General features: G+C 43.9%; 2 protein-coding genes across 2 annotated transcripts in view; one reads left to right on the forward strand and one right to left on the reverse strand.

The window, feature by feature from the left end:
* The window catches only part of dennd2da (DENN/MADD domain containing 2Da), a 17,418-nt gene extending 12,076 nt beyond the window's left edge, over positions 1-5,342 (reverse strand). The window contains exons 1-3 of the mRNA XM_030353235.1: positions 5,050-5,342; positions 2,781-2,819; positions 1,450-1,545 (exon numbers count right to left, since the gene is read on the reverse strand). Of these exons, the coding sequence (XP_030209095.1) occupies positions 1,450-1,545; positions 2,781-2,819; positions 5,050-5,113 (199 nt within the window). The 5' untranslated portion in view covers positions 5,114-5,342. The remainder of the gene's footprint in view (positions 1-1,449; positions 1,546-2,780; positions 2,820-5,049) is intronic.
* LOC115541525 (insulin-like growth factor I, juvenile form) lies at positions 3,177-16,723 on the forward strand. The gene is made up of 6 exons (XM_030353256.1): positions 3,177-3,327; positions 3,565-3,644; positions 12,779-12,913; positions 14,111-14,255; positions 15,221-15,507; positions 16,012-16,723. The coding sequence occupies exons 3-6, from the start codon at positions 12,860-12,862 to the stop codon at positions 16,213-16,215; spliced, it is 690 nt and encodes a 229-aa protein (XP_030209116.1). The 5' UTR covers positions 3,177-3,327; positions 3,565-3,644; positions 12,779-12,859; the 3' UTR covers positions 16,216-16,723.
* The last annotated feature ends 3,821 nt before the right edge of the window (positions 16,724-20,544 follow it).

Here is a 20,544-nt window from a genome sequence, read left to right on the forward strand (position 1 = left end):
CTGGTGGAACATTATCTGCCATAGCTGAGGAGGAGAGGAGCCTATGAAAGGAATTCACACCACTGGTGCTCACAGAAGACCTACCAAGCTGGTGGAGAACACATGACGGATATCCTTTCCTGGCCCAAAGAGACATTTTGTTCCCCTGGTAATAGCGTTACAGCAGAAAGAGCCTTCTCGACGGCTGGAGACATGGCCACCCCACAAAGGAGCACTCGCAGCGTGTTGATTAGCAGTTTTGATCAGTCAATCTGTTGCTCAATATTAAGTTTAAAAGTGCTATGTTCCAGCAGCAAACATGTTGAATTTAAATAGTACTACAGCACAGTAGTCTACACACGTTTTGCAATACAATCTTTTTTATTTTATTGCAATAATATCGTTTACCGATAAGTATTGTGATAATATAATATTGTGAGACCTCTTGTGAGTCCCATCCCTACCGACTGTCATGAGAAAAGTATGCTATGCCCATGTTTTAAATCATTATTTATTTAATTAATTGAAACACAGGTTAAACTGGGTTAGGGTTTTCCCCGTAATCCCTACACGGTAAAGAGAAAGGGAGGGGTTCAGGCCAGGAATGACAACAGCTGATGCAAAAGGGGAAGAGAAACCAACAGAAAGAGCCCTTTTAACAACATACATTCAACCAGTTTTTACTGCTGCTGTTGTCCTTGGTATGACTGCATGTTGGTATACAAATGCCTGCCAACCAATGGAATAAAAACATTTAAGTACTGAGCACCCTTTGAAGCACTTCTTTTAAATCTTTTTCACCTTCTCGTATCTTTATAATTTTTTTATTTATATTTTATGCATTTATATTACTTCTGATTACTCTTCTCTTCCTCTTTTTAACTGTCTTTCGCAAGTTATTTTGGACTACTTTGACTTGTAGACCAGTGAAATTGTGTAACCGAAACGGCTTGTCCTTCCCCACCACTATGTAATAATGTCTTTATCCATCAGTTTTTAGGTCTTTGTATCGGAATTGTATCGTCTTTTAAAGCACTTTGAAAATGTGCTAAAAAGTGCTATACATAATTATTAATAATAGTGAAAGAAATGCTAAAAAGTGCTATAGACAGTATTATTATTCCAATTAATATCAATATTATAATTGACATCGTCATGATTCCTTTGTGAAAGAGGAAGCTCTGCCTCCATGCGAATGCTAATCTGGTCATCGCAGACAGGTGTTTGGGGCGGTTTAGGTTGCTAGTTCAATCCCCGGCTCCCCCTAGCCGAGTGTCACGGGTGCCCCTGAGCAAGGCACCTAAACCTGACTGCTCTCGACGAGCTGGCTGTCAGGTCTGATTGTGAGGCAGTATTGTGAAGCGCTTTGGGTGGCCACTGGTTACAGAAAAAGCGCTCTATAAATGCCGTCCATTTACCATTTAAGGGCTAGCCACTGGCCAGCGTCTGGCTAGCTGTGCTGTTACTCACGGTCTTTATTGCCGCGCCGGAAGGACGACCACAGAGTGCTGAGTCGCTTCATGCCGCTTCTCTCTGCGGCGGGTTCATCGTGGGATGAATGACTTCCTGTAAAGACAGAGCAACAACACGCCTGGCTCAACAACAGGTTGATGAAGTAAAAGCCCGGGGCCAGGGTTTAGCTCCAGAACTGCTGAGTTCACTCATCTTATTATTTAAACTTCCCCGATAAGGAAGTGATGAATTAATGGCCCTAGAATTTTCATTGTGAGATTATTCTTTGATTTAATTCAACTTCTATGCTATATTTGTGTACACTTTAATCAACATTTCACCTTCCCGTCTGAGGCTCATTCAGATATTTGAGTAGTTTCGTTTCCTTTCACATTTTCCGATATCTCTGAATGGTTGATTTATAAAGACTCCTCCCCCCTCTGAACTTCACCAGGACACACCAAACCTTGACCTGTATCGAACCATCTCTGACCTAATAATGAAGGTTTAACTCAACCAGCCAAAAACATTATACCTAAAAATAACCCTCCAGCAAATAATCACATATAATCCAGTTGGTACACAATGGAAACGATAACAAATAGAAATAACCCATATACTGTAGGTATAGTGTCAAAATTCACTGTTGTTGGGGTGTTTTAACGTAACACGCTTCATAGCAACCGGCTCATAGCAACCCAGCTCTGTCGAAGACGCTGCCAGTAACCTATTCGTCTGCGTAAACAACAGTAAACAGAGCGAGCGCTGAACCAAAACATTATCCAAAGTTCAAACCAAAACACATAACACTGTTTTTAGAATATTTTAACGGTCTTGTTAGTGATATATAATAATGGTAAATGGTGGCAATGGGGGTGGAAAAATACCATGGCACTGCACTTGGCTTTTGGAAACTTTTAAACTTCTAACACAGACCTCCGGTCACAGTTAGTTTGGTTGGGTGAGGAGTGTACTTATCTTGGCCCGAGTTTAAAATGTGTAGATAGCTGATAGATATCATTTATCAGCCAGCCTGCTGGGTTTAGAGGAATTGAAACGGCTTTCTCCTCACCACTGATCCGCTTTCACTTTCTGAACTGGCCAGGAGGATTTAGTGTATGACTGGTATCCTGTGAAACAGGTTTATTGTTTACAGAGAGCCAGGATAGTCTAGGTCAGGCTGTTTGGCTCCCAGCCAAAAAAGGTTCAGAGTATGAACCCGAATGTCCGCAGTCTACCTGTGGGCGCCCTTGAGCAAGTTCATGGCCTAACTCCACACTGCTCCTAAGATCCTTAAAGACCTGTGTCTTTGGGATACAGGTCTCGATATCACAGTGAGGTCTACTTACCATCCCCGTGATCCATCAGCTGCATCTTGGGCTGCACACCTGGAAACAACAGAGGGCTTCAGGGAAGTTGGCGGCAGATATTGGGATTGGGAACGCTGTATATATGATGCATTCTTTAAAATTACATCATAAATGTATCATAATATATCATCTAATAATCTCATTGTGCACCATGTGTGCTGCTGTGTACACCAGAGTGAATCATTACCCCCAAAGTCTTCCGAGTTTTTACAGAGAAAGGCAGGAAAATCTAAGAATTGTTTTACAGCCCAGTTCCAAGATCCGTCTTTATTGTTAAACCTCCTCTCTTCTCTCCAAAGAAAAAGAAGAAGTGCCAGGCCCGTTCAGGGTCCCAGAGGAGGCCACCACCTGACTCACAACGTAAGGTCCTGCGTTTGATTCCCAATTGACTCAACCAGATGCCTTTAACGTGACTCGGCGGATCGACCGTTCTTGACTGCTCATTGCGCTGCCTGGATTTACATCCTGGTGCTGAATTGCGACATGAAGATTCCTGAAGTCAGAACCACTAAACCAAAACAAGACGGTGAGAATATTAACATTCACAGCTGTTCCTGATTCTTCCTCCTGGGGGGGGGGGGGGGGGGGGGGGGGGGGGTTACATATATAAATGTGCATATATATGTATTTACATTTATATACACATTTAGATATAAATATATATACACATGGATAAATCAAAGAAGAAAGTAAGCATAAACTGTAAGTATATATATATATATACATAAACTTTTCCTTCAATATCCTCCTATTGCCTCCTCAGACCTCCTCTGGGGGGCATTGGGGCTTAACAGGCTGAAAATAGCGGCCGACACATCTGCAAGAACTTTGTGATACAACCGAGTGAGTCAGCCTGCACCAGGATCCATGAGCAGCCGTTCACAACACAAGAACCTTGTTTACTTTGTTCTCATGGGGGGGGGTTGCAGCCTGTCGACTTATTAAAGTGTGTGTGTGTGTGTGTGTGTGTGTGTGTGTGTGTGTGTGTGTGTGTGTGTGTGTGTGTGTGTGTGTGTGTGTGTGTGTGTGTGTGTGTGTGTGTGTGTGTGTGTGTGTGTGTCGAAGTCTAGAGAACCTAATATTCATACAAAATATACCTCGATTGATTACCTTCCCCGGACACATATCCATCTGATAGAATACTACCTAAATGTTTCATGAATCGTGGTTAGCTCATTTAAATATTTATCGGCTGTGAACACTGCGCTCGTTGCCTCACTAGGACCCATAGTGAACGTCAGCTCTCCCCGGGGCTATAAAACATGTTACAACATCTCTGGCAGCGGTGTCTCCTAAATCTCTGGCAGCAGCCTCACCGTTTCTCCCTGCCTTCTAAAAACGTAGGTTTCTGAAATAAGTAGCGCTTTCTACTTGTTACGTTCGGTGGTAGAAAGAACAGGGTTTTGTTCGAACGGTTGATGTTTTAAGAAGGCCTGTTGCTTTGTGACAGTGGAGCAAAGGTTGGGGTTTTCCTCCGGTGTGTATTAAGCTGCAACATTCCACGGTCCAATGAGGCATAATGTGGCCTAGATACTAGAGACGGTCGGCTGCTCAGCCCTCCATGAATAGATACCAGAAATGTCCTACAACCAGACATTTACGTCTCTCTTAAAGGAACGTTTTTCATACACTGGCTTTTAAGTTATGCTGGTGTTTAATCGCTGGTTTTCTTCTGCTTTTCTACATTGTAAAGCACTTTGTAAACCTTGTTTTGAAGAGGGTTCTTTTTATTTACATGCATACATACCCATCTTATCTTAACACACAACTAAAAAGAAAGGGCGAGCCAATACACTAATCGATAATTTTGAGGGGTATCCGCCGTGTAAACAGTGGGTGCATCAGGGGCCGCCTCACGTGGGCCACTATTGATTGTGAACGGTGACCCTCCTGTCAAACCTGTGCGTCAAACACTCACATTACAGATACAAAAATCAACACAAAAAGTGAGCTATCCCCCCCCCCCCCACCCAAAAAAATAAGTTTGGGTTCACGTTCACGGAAAACAGGTTTACGGTTCAGAGCTCAATGCTCGGCGTGTGTGGAAGGGGTCAACTTGTCCGCGGTGCACTTGTCCCAAGATTGCCTACTCAGGCAAAATAGGAGATAGTGCAAAGTAAACTTTGTCAACTTGGTTGCCCACTAGAGTCCGTGTAGTGCGTTCACCATACAACCTCGAAAACAGCCCCATCAAAAACATAGATGTAAAAGTATAATGGTAGGCTATTGGGTTTATTTCTATACTCACTCAATCGGCTGTGAGGATCAGTCGTGTGTTCTTTCGGAGCTCTCCGCTTCACATCTTCACTCATTTTCACCCTCCACCACTTTCGTTTTCCAAACGCAATGTCTCGTAGAAAGGCGACCAGTCTCCCATCAGATTGAACTTATTTTGAAGACAGAAGCTCGGGCGTCCTTCCACAGTGTTGGAAACGTGAATCCTTGACAACTCGATCACATTAGGGAAAACGCGGCTCTTGATTTCACTCCGCGAAGCACGACGCTCACCGGTGGAGTCTGTTAGGGACCGTCTAAAAAGAGTAGACCTCGAGTAGCACGCATTCAATTCAGGGTAGATGTAATTCAAATGAAAGTGTTACTTTATTTCACTCTGATTAAATACGATCCATTGATCTAATCAAAAGGGCTCGATTATGAGTAGCAAAGACTCTTATTATTCATTCTTCTTATTCATTGTAAACATTTTAAATAATTATTTAAATTGTATTATAGCAGGCCTATCTACCAAGTGATATTTCTTGCGCAGGCTAGTCTCGTCCTTTATTTTTTTCTCGCCCGTATGTGAATTATTTAGGAATAATAAATTCAGACTAGTCATTAAATCTCTGGTCATAGTGTTGTATTGTGGTTGTTCTTTGTGTTAGGCTTTGTGTTACCCTAACCCCACCCTAACCCTAACCCTTTTTTTAAACATTCACTATAAAGCCGGTTGTACATGGATCTCAATGGCTACATTATTATTATCCAGCCAATGATATCCCTATGATATCTCCCGGCAAAGTCTCATTTCACTCAGTAGGAAATGTTTGTAATCCTATCTTTGAGCCTTTTTTTGCGGGAAACAACATCGAGGGGCAAAGTACAAAATAATTTGTGTTATTGTGTCTACTTGGTTATTTATTAACTGGACATTTGTGCAGATGGATAGTGATACCATACCCATTCAAGTAATATGTAATTCATTATATTATATATATTTTATATATATATATTATATTAGTCTGTTGATGTTCAAATGTACGCCGATCTTAGATAAAAGCTATAGGTTAAATCATGTGCAAATTAGCCAGAATCCTATTTTGGAATTGTTGATTTCTAAATGTAGCCTGAATAATTAATAATGAATTGTTCCATTAAAATGCGAGCTTATTGATCTAGTTGGTTGTATCTGCAACTAATCAACTGCCATTTATTTGGCACGCTTATAGGAATCAATCAAAAAGGTTTATTTTTAGATAGAAGACATGGCTTGGTTGGTTGAATGAGGCGCTACAAGTGTCCTTCTAGCGCTGTTTGCACCACCTGCTGGATATATGCGGTACTAACGACACTCCCTTACCAGCTTAATAACCATTAGGTCTAAATTACAATACATCACACTACATTTATTTAGCAGGTGCTTTAATGCAAAGCGATTTACAGTAAATGCATTCAACGATGAAGATTAAGCCCCAAAACCTGCAGGAATCAACATGATCAACTGCTTCACACTTATGGGTTAATATTGAACATGATTTTCTTTCACGTTAAAAACAGGTAAAAATATATTGACATGTTAGTTGAAAAACAACACAGAATAGCCACAAGAAAATTGCTCAATAAATAAATAAATAAATAAATATATATATATATATATATATATATATATATATATATATATATATATATATATATATATATATATATATATATATATATATATGTACGTGTTGTGTTCACAGCAGTTTGCTGTGTTTTTTCCACCTCCTGGGTCTGCCACTCCTCCTGTCTGTCTCACTTCACACCTGGACCTATTCTGCAATCATGCTCACCTGGTCTTCATCTCCAATCAACTCCCCTTCATAAACCCTTGGATTCCCTGCTGTCGGTGCCAGATCGTACTACGCACTACTGTGGTAATGATACACGCCTGGCTCTCGTATTAGTGTTACCTCGCTCTCACTCTCTTGTCTTTTGTAGTTTTTTGTCCACGACTCAACCCTGTTTTCCTCTGCCTGCAGTTATCCGGATCCCTCACTCCAGTTCGCCTGCTTCGCTCCTTCCCGGCAACCTCATCCAATACCCGCCTCCTCGCCTCATTCAATAAACCCTTTTTTCAACTCAACTTCGTCTCCGTCTGCTCTTGGGTTCAGCATCGTTTAAACAATAACGGAACGATCTGGCCAAGATGGACCCAGCGGACATTGACAGCATCCGTGGAGCTCTCGCCGCCCAGGGCGCTCTGGTTGCTGAGCACAGCAACGCCCTCCGGGAAGCTATGGAAGCCTTTAGGAGTCTCGCTACCCGTGTCACACAGATGGGCGCACAATTGGACTTGCTGGTTCCCCCCGCCACTTTGCCTCCACTGCCTGTGGCGCCTCCGCCTGACCTCACTCTCTCGGCACACCTGCCACGGGCTCGTGAGCCTCTCATTCCTGCCCCTGAGCGCTACGCTGGGGACATGGGTACGTGCAGAGCCTTTTTGATCCAGTGCTCCTTAGTTTTCAGTCAGCAGCCCCTCAGCTACCCCACTGAAAAAGCTAAGATCGCTTTTGTTATCGGGTCACTTAAGGGCAATGCTTTAGAATGGGCTTCGGCTTTATGGGAAAGCGATTCCCCGGTTAATGAGAACTTTGGCCTTTTTGTAGCTGAAATGAGGAAGGTTTTTGATCACCCAGTGGAGGGAGGGGACGTTGCCAAGCGGCTAATTTCCTTGCGTCAGGGCTCCCGTAGCGTAGCCGAGTTCTCCGTCGAGTTCAGGACCTATGCCGCCAGGTCGGGCTGGAACGACAAGTCTTTACGTGGGCTTTTTGTTTCTGGTCTCTGAGTCTATTAAGGATGAGCTGGCTACCAGGGAGGAGGCCGACACTCTCGACGAACTGATCTCCCTTTCCATTCGGCTGGATAATCGCCTACGTGAGCGGTGTAGGGAGAGGACAGGCAGTTCCGTGCCCCCGGCACTCGCCGCTTCACGTTTTCCTCACCTCCCGAGAGCTGCTCTCCCTGCCCCCGTGACACGTGCTGTCACTGAAGAGGAGCCCATGCAGCTGGGGCGCACTCGTCTCACCCAAGCGGAGCGGCTTCATCGGATTAGGACCGGAGTATGTCTGTACTGTGCCCTGCCCGGGCATCTCATCTCCACCTGTCCGTCACTGCCAAAAGACCGGGCTCAGCAGTGAGACTCGGGGCCCTGCTGAGCCACGCCCCGTCCGTCCCCGTTCCTCTCTCTTCACGCCCGCTGCTGGATGCTACTCTTCTGTTCCTCGGTCGTTCCCTTCCAGTATCAGTCCTTGTGGATTCGGGAGCGGACGAGAATTTCATCGACGCCGGTTTCGCATCTCAGGTTGGCATCATTTTTGAACAGTTACCCTCTCCCCTAAATGCTAACGCCTTAGATGGCCGCCACCTGGCCCTTATTTCTCATCGTAGCCTACTAAGCCCCTTGAATTATTTGTTTCTGGTAATCACCATGAAACACTTCAGTTTCATGTCATCCGGTCTCCCCTTACTTCCCTGGTCCTGGGTCATCCCTGGCTCAAGCGGCACAACCCCCATTTCGACTGGTCGTCGGGCAAGGTGGTGAATTGGAGCACTTTCTGTCATTCCACCTGCCTTCAGTCTGCCCTGTCTCCAGCAGGGGGAGGTGTTTCCTCGCCCCATGTACCCCCCGACCTCTCCTTGGTTCCCCCAACCTATCATGACCTAGGAGAGGTGTTTAGCAAGTGTCGTGCGCTCACCCTGCCTCCTCATCGCCCCTATGACTGCCCCATTGATCTCCTCCCCGGCGCCCCTTTGCCCAGTAGTCGCCTGTATAATTTGTCCCGTCCTGAGAGGGAGGCCATGGAGAAGTACATCAAGGAGTCCCTTTCGGCCGGCATCATAAGACCCTCCTCTTCTCCTGTTGGTGCAGGGTTCTTTTTTGTCTCCAAGAAGGACAAGTCTCTTCGTCCATGCATCGACTTCAGGGGACTCAACAACATCACAATCAAGATCGAGTATGCCCACAATTCCATGGCCTGTGCGGCCACCGGCATGTCCCCATTCGAATGTTCCCTGGGGTACCAGCCACCCTTGTTTCCCGCCCAGGAGGATGACATCTCCGTCCCCTCTGTTCAACACCATCTCCGCCGTTGCCGCAAGATATGGAGGGACGCACGCTCCGCTCTGCTGCGCTCCGCTGAGCAGAACCGGCGCATTGCCGACCGCCACCGGGCTCCTGCTCCTCCCTATCGGGTGGGTCAACAGGTGTGGTTGTCCTCCAAGGATCTCCCCTTGCAGACTGGCTCCAAGAAGTTTAGTAGTAGTAGTAGATATATTTATTTCGGTCCATCAAAGCACAGCACATACGGTCAACAAAGAAAAAAAATAAAAAAAATAATAGTGGCCGAAAAGGTCTAGGCTGAAGCCGAGGCTTATTATGCCGACCCTTTTTACAATAATAGGATTTTTTCATTATTAACACCTTCATTTACCATTATCAATTATATATTTATTTATATATATTTATATTTATTTATAAAAGAAAAATACATATACTGTATATATATATATGTATATATTTTTTTTCTGACGTTTACAAATATATAGCTCTCTACAAATACATAATATAACAAGATATAATATAACAAGATAATAACCCCTCGTTTTGTTGGCCCTTTCCCTATTGTTTCGGTCATCAACCCCTCAGCTGTCACACTCAAAATGCCTCCCGCCATGCGCGTTCACCCCACCTTCCATGTCTCTCGCCTTAAGCCAGTCTCCGTCTGCCCCCTCTCCCCCCCGGCCATTCCCCCCCCTCCTCCCCGTTTGATTGACGACCACCCTGCTTACACCTTCCGGCGGTTGCTGGACATTCGTCGTCGGGGCAGGGGGTATCAGTACCTCGTGGATTGGGAGGGTTATGGGCCTGAGGAAAGGAGCTGGGTTTCGCGGGGTCTCATCCTCGACCCCTCCCTCATCCGTGACTTCCATCTGGCTCACCCTGAGAGGCCTAGGCCGCCTAGAGGCGTCCGTTGAGGGGAGGGTACTGTTGTGTTCACAGCAGTTTGCTGTGTTTTTTCCACCTCCTGGGTCTGCCACTCCTCCTGTCTGTCTCACTTCACACCTGGACCTATTCTGCAATCATGCTCACCTGGTCTTCATCTCCAATCAACTCCCCTTCATAAACCCTTGGATTCCCTGCTGTCGGTGCCAGATCGTACTACGCACTACTGTGGTAATGATACACGCCTGGCTCTCGTATTAGTGTTGCCTCGCTCTCACTCTCTTGTCTTCTGTAGTTTTTTGTCCACGACTCAACCCTGTTTTCCTCTGCCTGCAGTTATCCGGATCCCTCACTCCAGTTCGCCTGCTTCGCTCCTTCCCGGCAACCTCATCCAATACCCGCCTCCTCGCCTCATTCAATAAACCCTTTTTTCAACTCAACTTCGTCTCCGTCTGCTCTTGGGTTCAGCATCGTTTAAACCATAACAGTACGTGTGGATGGATGGATGGATGGATGTGCATATATATGTATTTACATTTATATACACATCTATATAATAATATATATACACGTGGATAAATTAAAGAAGATAGTAAGCATAAACTGCAAGTATATGTATATATGTATGTATGTATGTATATATATATATATATATATACATACAGTTTATGCTTACTATCTTCTTTAATTTATCCGTGGACCGGCACGTCCAGCATCTGTATTTAATTGAAATTTAATCTAGTTTTCAGTCTTAACATTGTGAACTAGAACTGACAAGGAGATGTTCCTGACCTAAATATCATATCACATGTTCTTAGATTATAGCTATACATTTTGGGTTATTTTGCGTCTGACTTTTTATTGAAACTTATTAAGACGATACTACCAGGAAGACAATGAAGCTAAGTAAACAATACACGTTTGAGAAAGTTAGAAAAATCTGAATTACACTAACACTTCAGACACATATTAACACATCCTTTTATATACTTTGAAGTTAAAGAAACACACATGCTTTCAGGAAACAGCCTCTGACGTCATTGAGGTAAGGATGGTACTGGATGCTAGTTATCTCATAAGTCGTCAATGAAGAAAAACGATGTTGCTGATTGGAGTACGCAGACGATTGTTGCCAATAAATGTGACATATACTGTTCATCAAATGATGTGTCAGTTGGAATGAAGTACATCAAAGTTATTAGTTATAATAACTTACGCTGATTAATGAGCAATTAGCTGAAAAATAAATGTTGTGACACATGCTATGTATTTAATGTATTATCAATATATGTTTGGGTAAGAGTTTGACATTTACCATGAAATGGTTATCAGTCCCCAGGAAGAGGATTGGTCCGTCAAATGCAATCTTGAGCCGAGAACCACAGAAACCACTAATCAGACACTAATGATAACCATAAATAAGACCATTTTGTGTAAACCATACTATCTGCTCTGCTATGCTGCAAATAAACACACACAAGCACACACAAAGATGCACACACACACACGCACACACCCAGCCAAACACATGCACGCACACATGCACACATTCACACATTCACAGATAAACGCACACACACACACACACACATTCACATGCATACACACGCACGTACACACACACAATCTCACACACGCACACGCACACATGCACACATGCACGCACACAAACACACACAGACATAGGGTGATAAACCAAAGACCAGTAGTATAAGAGTTGATTTTCAATTAATGTAAAACAACGATTATAGATCAACTTCATTGCTGAAATTAAACAAATAACGTTGAGTGAGAGCAAAATGAGAGAACGCCATTTTAAACACTGAATAAAGAAGTATCTGGGGCAACAACCCTGTTATCATATTTCGACTTATTCTGCCTATCTTTGATCAAACTTTATCCTTGCCTTCAACTCATCTTAGCCGTAGTGGTCCACTGGTTGATATCAGGGATAAATATGAAACATCCAACACAATCATTTTGAGATGTATGCACAATTAACCAGTTCTATCCATTAGTCAGGTTTGTAGTCTTTAGTAAGGGCTTCAAATCAGTCTTGGCCATGCCAGGGGGTCTTCCCACTCGTGCCTATTACTGCAGTCTGTAAAACTTCATTGTCGGGGATACTTTATGTTGTTTTGTTTTGTTTGTAGCCATCTTTAGCCATATCTTTTTCAAGCTATCTCCCATTCTTAACCTTTGGCCCGACTACAGCAGTTTAGATTGATGCAATCATCCTTCTCAATTAATACAATGAAAAGTATACTTGTGTCGAGAAAGAAAGTACACATTTGGTATCCCCGTGCAAAATGAAATCAAAACCGATATGTAAGTCCAGCAGTGACACAGTAATGACATCTAGTTGGACATGTGTATGTGTTTACTGCAGGCATAGTATTAATCAGTAACATTACCTTTCCAATTATAGATTTTCATATTGTCCTCCATAAACCCTGCATGATTTTTTTTATAATTCACGTGAAATTGATAGAGAGAGAGAGAGAGAGAGAGAGAAGGAGAGAGAGAGAGAGAGAGAGAGAGAGAGAGAGAGAGAGAGAGAGAGGAGAGAGAGAGAGAGAGAGAGAGAGAGAGAGAGAGAGAAAGAGAGATAGAGAAAGAGAGAGAAAGAGAGAGAGAGAGACACACACACACACACACACACACACACACACGTTGCATGAAGAGTGCGTATCCTATGTGAGTGCAGAACTGAACTGCCCCCACTGCGTAGGAATCTGGCTCTCTCTAGCTCCTGCCCTCTTTCTCTTCACAGTGTATAAAAAGAAAAGTTTGGATACCGGTCCACTTCTGTGGACAGACAGGAGAAAACGTCCAACCAGACAACATTACCAGCATGCCCTCTGGACACACACAACACTCCTTTACTCTGTCTGGACACACACAGAAGGTAAGGCACATTCACACCGGACTCTTGTGTGCTTCTTGGCTTGGGGCAGGTTTGGGTCACTTCTTGGTCTGATTGGCACCCTATTGTTTCCTCATTTTGACAATGGATGTTTTTTCTTTAGAACAATTGAAAGGTAAGGGGTTTGGCCACTTGGTCAGTCTGTTGATTTGGTTGGGACCACCAGGTAGAATGTTGAAATGCTTTTGTTCATTGTAAATTAACTCATGTTAATGAACTTGCTCTGATCCAAACCGTGTGTAGCCTACTATTGTATTTGGATGGTTCTGTGTAGGGGTTAATGTAAATGTACATCTTTGAGTGGCACTCAAAGAGCATAGAGGCATCCTCTGTTAATCGATCCTGCTATCAAATAAGGGTTTATACAATGGAATAATGGAAAAATAAACCCTTTTTTGGTATTTTGGCATGACAAGAACTAAGATGCCATGCTGTGCAGGGTGAAAAACAATTCACAACAACTCTGTTGTTGCAGCTTGAATTGTTACGTTTAAGCAGTTCTTAAAAACAAACTAGTAAATGTATTAATGTGATGAACAAATGATTCATTCTGCTGTGAGAATAATAAGCTCCCATCCGTTTTCCAGGGAACAGTGTGTGAGCAAGCCAGGGTTTATCTCAAGGTCAATAACACACAGTGCTGCCTCCTTCGAGGGATAGATTTTGTTTTTTTTGTATTGGTACAGCACGAAGGTCCTTTTGAGTTCATAATTTCCCTAACATTCATCCGTCTTCTATAACTCTATAACTCAATGCTCTACCATGTGACCTGAACAATAGTATTGTGATGGAGGTGGACCTATCCAAAAACCAACCAGGCCTTCTTCAAGACATGAATGTAGCAAGTACAGTCAATTCATGTAGCTGTACAAACTATGCAGGGGAGCAGTATTTGTATTGCAATATTACTGTTACTATTACTAGGTTTTCATTTATTGAGCGTCTCCAAGGCGACTTACAGTTGAACATTTTTAATGAGCAGGTAGGCACTTGCTCAAGGGTAGGCGTACCTCAATAAAGGCCGGGGACATCAAGGGAATCGAACTCGGGACCTTTCGGCTGGGACTGAAACACCTTAACCACTAGACTACCAAGCTCAATACTATTGTTATGATCGTCATGGTGTCAGTTGTTGTTGTTGTTATTGTTGTGTTGACAGCGTGTGTGATGTCTCCCCAGGTCGGGTGTATGTGGAGGCTGATTGCCCTCTGCTCCGTCGTGTGTCTGTCGCTATGGCAACCGTCAGACGCCTCGCGGCTCCGCTGCGGCAGTGACCTGCTCGCCGACCTCATATTTGTGTGCGGCGATCGTGGGATCTATTTAGGTGGGACACAAGTGTGTGTGTGTGTGTGTGTGTGTGTGTGTGTGTGTGTGTGTGTGTGTGTGTGTGTGTGTGTGTGTGTGCGTGCGTGCGTGCGCGTGCGTGCGCGTGCGTGCGCGCGTGCCTGTCTCTGTGTGCGGAAGCTTTACATCAACACAAAAGTTGATATGGATCATTAAACTGCCGATTTCTGCTTATGGCGCTGCTCAAAGATACTAACCCTATAACACTAATAATACATAATACTTTATGATACATAATACTTGCAATGCTCAACACTTATACATTACAATACAGTAGTCAAAAAGAGTGGCCTATTTTGTTGGATGGACATTGTATGCCAACCTTTCGATTTCAAAGTGCCACTGTTGAAGGTTTAATGAAATATCTGACGAAAGGTCAGGCATCTGGCGATAATCTCCCCTGCCTGCCAAGGGAGGTGAGTTCCTCGCCCCGGCACATCAGCCTCTGTGTACACCAAACACAGAAGGCCCATGTTTCGATAACAAGATAAGGCTACATTAATGAACCATTCATTCGTTATTGCAGTAATAAGCCTTCACTAACAATCAACAAACAGTTCATTGACAGTTAATTAATGGTCTAGTATTTATTGACTAATGTTATTCACGTTAACAAAGGTAATGCAGTTCATTTTAACCAATGCATTCATTTAAACATTATTGATTAGGGTTAGGGTTAGTGTTGAGCCTAACCCAATAACTCTAACACTAATCCCCATCACGATGCTATAGAGCAATGCTTATGACTGCATGAACTAATGTTAAGTAGCCTAATGGTGAACTAATATCAACTTATTGTAAAGTGCTCCCAATGTTTTCATAGTTTTATAGCTGGGCACCTTTTGTGTGTTAACACAAATCAACATATCTTGGTTACAATGTTCAATATTTTGTTGCATACATGGGCTGGGGGGGTTAACCAGTGTGCTCCGGTTCTCTCCCCAGGAAGAGGCAGCTGGTCTGGGTATGGCTCACGGCCTCGGGGCAAGGGCATCGTGGAGCAGTGCTGTCACTCTGCGGGCTGTGACCTCCGTCACCTGGAAATGTACTGTGCCAAGTCCAAGAAGCCCGAGCCTCCCACCACCACCACCACCACCACCACCTCCACCACCACCACCTCAACCACCACCACCTCCTCCACCACCTCCACCACCACCTCCATCCCCAGCTCCATCCACAGCTCCGCCACCACGTCTACCGCCACCTCCACCCCCACCTCCACACCCACAGTGGTACGTCCGGTCTGACGACCCCTCCCCAGCGCCCGTGGTCAAATCAGGCGTTTTATCGTGCAAATAAAATATTAGGCCGATAATGTTAAAGACGTTTTTGCTGTGACATCATGTACTTTTGCTATGGTATCTGTACGTACAATGATATGGATAGCATGGGTGCCTGATAATATTGTTTGGTTATAGATATAATTATATCAAATGTAGTTATAGATATGAATTAAAAAACTTTTGTTTGATAGAAATGTCGACGAAAAGATATATATATATCTCAATGTTCTCAAAAGATGGATTCCCGTCTGGGATTAATAAAGTACTATCTTATCTAGTATAGCATATCTATATAGCATATCACTTAATATATTTTGTTTTATCTTGATTTATTTAATATGCTTGACTATCAAACAAGGGAACCAACGTTATTCTTCCAAAAGCATTACCACAAAAAATCCTCATCTCGCGACATTCAACGCTGTTCCCGTTTTCCTTTGCTGTGCTGTCCAGGCGCTGCAGTTCGAGGCCGTCTTCCAGAAGAGGCTCCTGGAGCACCTGGGAGCGCCCGACAGCCAGAGGAGGTCCAACGCCCGGAGGAAAACACACAGCTCCCCCAGGCGGAGGAAGGTATCGTCCACCTCCCGCAAAGGAGCAGCCAGGCAACAGCCTGCCAGCAAGTTTGCCTCAGGCTCCCAGCAGTCCAAACTCTCGTGACCGCTGTGATATTTGGGAGGGAAGGGAGGTTTTATTTTGACTGAGCCTGCAACATTGTTTTCTGAATGCACTTTAATAACTTTTGACTCCGCCGTCTGTGTCTCTAGGCCTGTATCCATATCTATCACTGCACTTCTTCTCAGGCACGCATGCTATCTATATCATGTCAGGTTCAGATACTATAGTCAAAGTACATGGAATCCAGATTGTTTCGATACTTTCAGTATTATTTTTATGTTTCCATTTTTCCATTTTCTTTATAGTGTAAAATGTTACACCAAAGTGATGCTTGAAATTGTTTGCAGTATTATCCCAAAATGTTAATGGTTTTTTTACTGTTGTGTTAATATTTAATATCGTTTTTTATAGGGTTTATCTTATTCACAAAGTACTGGATTATTTTTATAGCTACACTGTTGCCCTTGAATGTTTCGATGTGATATATGTATTGTAAAGGATGAGAATGTTTTGTAACTATTTATTACTACTTAAAATTTTTTTCTAAACAACATTTCCTTGGGTGCACTATATTTCCAGCACAAAGAAGAAACCAAAATATTGCATCCATATAAATCTGTAAAATATTATATTTTTCAGAACAAAATGCATCTGCGTCTGTCCTTCGGGCTGAGATAGGCGAGATAGCATTCTAGTTCTGTAAACTTAGTTGACATTCCACCACAAATGTCAAGCCCAGTGAAAAAAATAATAATAAGGCAGAGATATATTTACAGAATTCCCCACATGCTTGTGGATCCAGTCATGGGCTGTCTGGATCACTCTGAGCTCCAGAGCAACGACCCCTCACTCCTGTGGACGCGAGTGGAGGGATGCTCATCTTGTTTTGGTTGGCCTAGCCCTAGGTACTCCACATTGCTTTACACTGCATTTCTTAAACTATGGGTCTGGAGTCCTGACCCAAAATGGGCCAGGATCCAGTTGGAGGTGTGTCAAAGCCTATATCGTACAGGCCCCTAGAACACCCTGAACGGTGAGCCTAACGAAAAGAACAGCAATTCAGGTGTGCTCAGAGCTTTTTCTGAGCGTGTGTTCGGCTGGCTGGAAATATTAGGGTCATAACGCAAAAGGATGAACGTTTTTATTTTTCTAGGATCACTTTCTCACCAGACATCCTGACACCCTTAACCGTGCTAACCCTACACTTTGAGCCTCCTTCATTCTCGACCAATCCCAATAGAGCACAACAATCGACTTTTGCAGATTCACAACAGCCAACCGATGCTTATCGTGGTAACAGCGACATGGGAAAGTGATGGGTAAGCGACACAGAAGCCAAACAGATGTGGAAAGCAGAGGGGTCTGATTACATTCTGGTTCAAAACACTGCATCCTAGCTACTTTACTTCAACAAACGTCCAGATTCGACCGTGTAAATCAACCGAAAGCTAGGGTAGAGTTTAGATTTCTCCCTGTGAACAGGGGTTTGTGTTTGTTTGACGTGATAAGGTACACAGTCTTGTCCCAGTTACTTTTCCATTGCTTTTGACATATTTTCAAAATTGTGATCTACTCCAATTACTCTGAGCCATACCAGTGTCTGATATCAGAACACATGATAGGAACGGTACAAACCTAACTTTCATGTAAACTTTCAATGTTAAAGGCAAAACGCTTCCTTGAAACCAGGGGGCTGACGGAGTGACCGCTTGGACTTCACATCCCAGGGGTGCACTCTGCTTTCGGCCCACCTGGGTCGTTCTCTCACGGATGGTGGGTATGCTAGCAATACGACTGCAAAGGTTGCTCAAGATAGCACGCTGGGCACTAGCCAGCCGTAGCTAACTGCACAACGCTGCTTCGTGTTGGTGGAGGAGTCCTTTGTGACCTTCTGAAACTGTACCCTTTGGAAAAACTTTATCCCTACCACATGTAACCACTGTAGTGCTCACACCTGATGTGTGTGTGTGAGCCACCGGACCAACCACAATACAATTGATACATTTTTTTTACGTGGGCCGGATAAATAAGTATTTTGCAGTTGCTGGCAGGGGAATTTAAGATAAGATGCATCTGCTTTTTTTTTTTTTGCAGCTGCCTGCGTCATTCTTTCAGATAGTGCAGATAAACTCCTGTACTCTCCCTTTACCTTGGGTGTGTAGGAGATAGAGGAAGACAGACAGAGAGAGAGAGAGAGAGCTGGTGAGGGAGAGGGAGAGACATTGACATTGAGAGAGAGAGAGAGAGAGAGAGAGAGAGAGAGAGAGAGAGAGAGAGAGAGAGAGAGAGAGAGAGAGAGAGAGAGAGAATGACGGTGAGAGAGAAGACACACAGAGAGACTGACAGTGACAGTGAGAGAGACAGAGTGAGAGAGACAGAGAGAGAGAGAGAGAGAGAGAGAGAGAGAGAGAGAGAGAGAGAGAGAGAGAGAGAGAGAGAGACAGAGAGACAGAGAGACAGAGACAGACAGAGAGAGAGAATGAGAGAGTGGGAGAGAGACAGAGACAGAGACAGAGAGAGTGAGAGAGACAGAAAGACAGTAAGACAGAGATAGATTAAAGAGGTTAACACTTTTGTTCCCAACCTTTTACTCAACAACTTGGGCACGCAGAGCGAACCTTGAGGGAAATTAACAGCAAATTCATTGCAGTTTACTAAAACAAACGATTTGTACTACCAATAAGGGTTCTATCCCAGTCCTGGACCCTGCAAATGGTGAATCAGTTATATCCAGTTCATCCACTGATGATAACTATCACACAAAGCCATGATCATTTACAAATACAAGTTGGTAATGAATGCCCTCATAGTACCTTCATTCAATGTGCTGTAGGTAAGATTAAAGAGATTTGAATGTAGTTTTATACAAAATATCATAGCCCTCTACCAGGTACCAAGGAGTGAAATATGCTGTGAGAATATCTGCTAAAGTGCCTGCCTCTGTGCCAGCCGATTTCGTTTTTCTCTTCTGTGATTGGGTCGAGGAACCCATCGTTGGATTGTTGAGTTTCAAAATCTGGCTCTCTCTTGCTCCTTCCTGATCCCTCTCTTTAACCACTCTCGAATCGTACCCAGCGCACCACCGCCTGAACCGAAACGTCTTGGAGAGAGGCTGCTCTCCGACCAGCTTGTGTGCGTACCTCTGGTAAACACCGTGTTATCTGGTACGTTTTATCTCAGCGTCAAGGTTGCTGGGTGGGCCGTGCCTCCTCCTCTGTGTGTATCAAACACTGGGGGCCACCCGAGGCTGGATGGGCCAGGGTTCATTACCAGGGTCAGGCCTGGTGGAAAAGCCTGCCCATGTCAAACAACAGCTTGGTCATCACTGAGAGAGCAGCACTGATGCCATCCTGGTTCCGGTCGAGCCGGGACTCAACACCTGCAGGCTGTTTAGGTTGGAGGTCCGATTGGGGGGGGGGGGGCGGGGTTTGGGGGGGGGGGGGGGGGGGGGGGGGGGGTATTCATGCTTAAGTGCATGCAATTGGTTGCGATCAAATCTTCCATCCGACGGGATATATTATAATCATAGGAGTAATATTCATAGTAGTGATAAAATATGTTTATAATCCTCTCAATGACGCGATTATTATCGTATTGACCAGAGTTGTTATGTTTTCTTTTAAATATGGATGCGTCATAAAGGGACAGGAAGGAACTTTCCACCGAAGGTTGTGGTTCTTAGCATCAATGCATTGAAAATAACGCAAACGTCCCCCCATGAATCCACAGGCCTCCCCGAAGAAGGACCAGCCGGCAAACCCACTCGACTCGTGGGAGATAAACGCGTTTATAAAATGTAGGTTAGTAGGGTTGTGTGTTGTTACACACATTGGGTCGTGTGTTGGGGGGGGGGGGGTTAAAACCATAATCATGAGTGTTGTTGTCCGTTTGAAGCCCATGATTTGATTGGATTTAACATTGCGTTCCTAACCTCGCTGTGTCGTGTCTATGCTCCGCAGCTGCGACTGTTTTTTGTTTTTTTTGTCTCTTATCAATCCTGTTGTAACCCAGTTTGGGAATAAATGTGTCCTACCTTTAGCCACCTGCTCTGCCTCTTGTTTTTCTACTCTCTTATTGGGTCACAACTTGTATTTTATTATTTTTTTAATTACACATCTGATTTATGCTCTGTTGTCCAAGCAGAGTGGTCTGGTCTTGATTATTTTCCTGGTGGATTTTGAGGTGAAGTCGAGGGTGCATGCGGCCTTTTGAGGAAGCGAGTGACCCACAATAAAATTGGAATGCATGAACAAATAATTAGTCTACGTTGATCGATATAACAGAAGAGCAAGACGAACAATTAAAAAAGGAGAAAACGTAGGGCAAGGCGTAGGTGTTTGTTTATTTTTGTTTATTTTTAAAAGCATTGTT

The sequence above is a fragment of the Gadus morhua genome, chromosome 1 (genome assembly GCF_902167405.1).
Source record: "Gadus morhua chromosome 1, gadMor3.0, whole genome shotgun sequence".
Classification (NCBI taxonomy): domain Eukaryota; kingdom Metazoa; phylum Chordata; class Actinopteri; order Gadiformes; family Gadidae; genus Gadus; species Gadus morhua.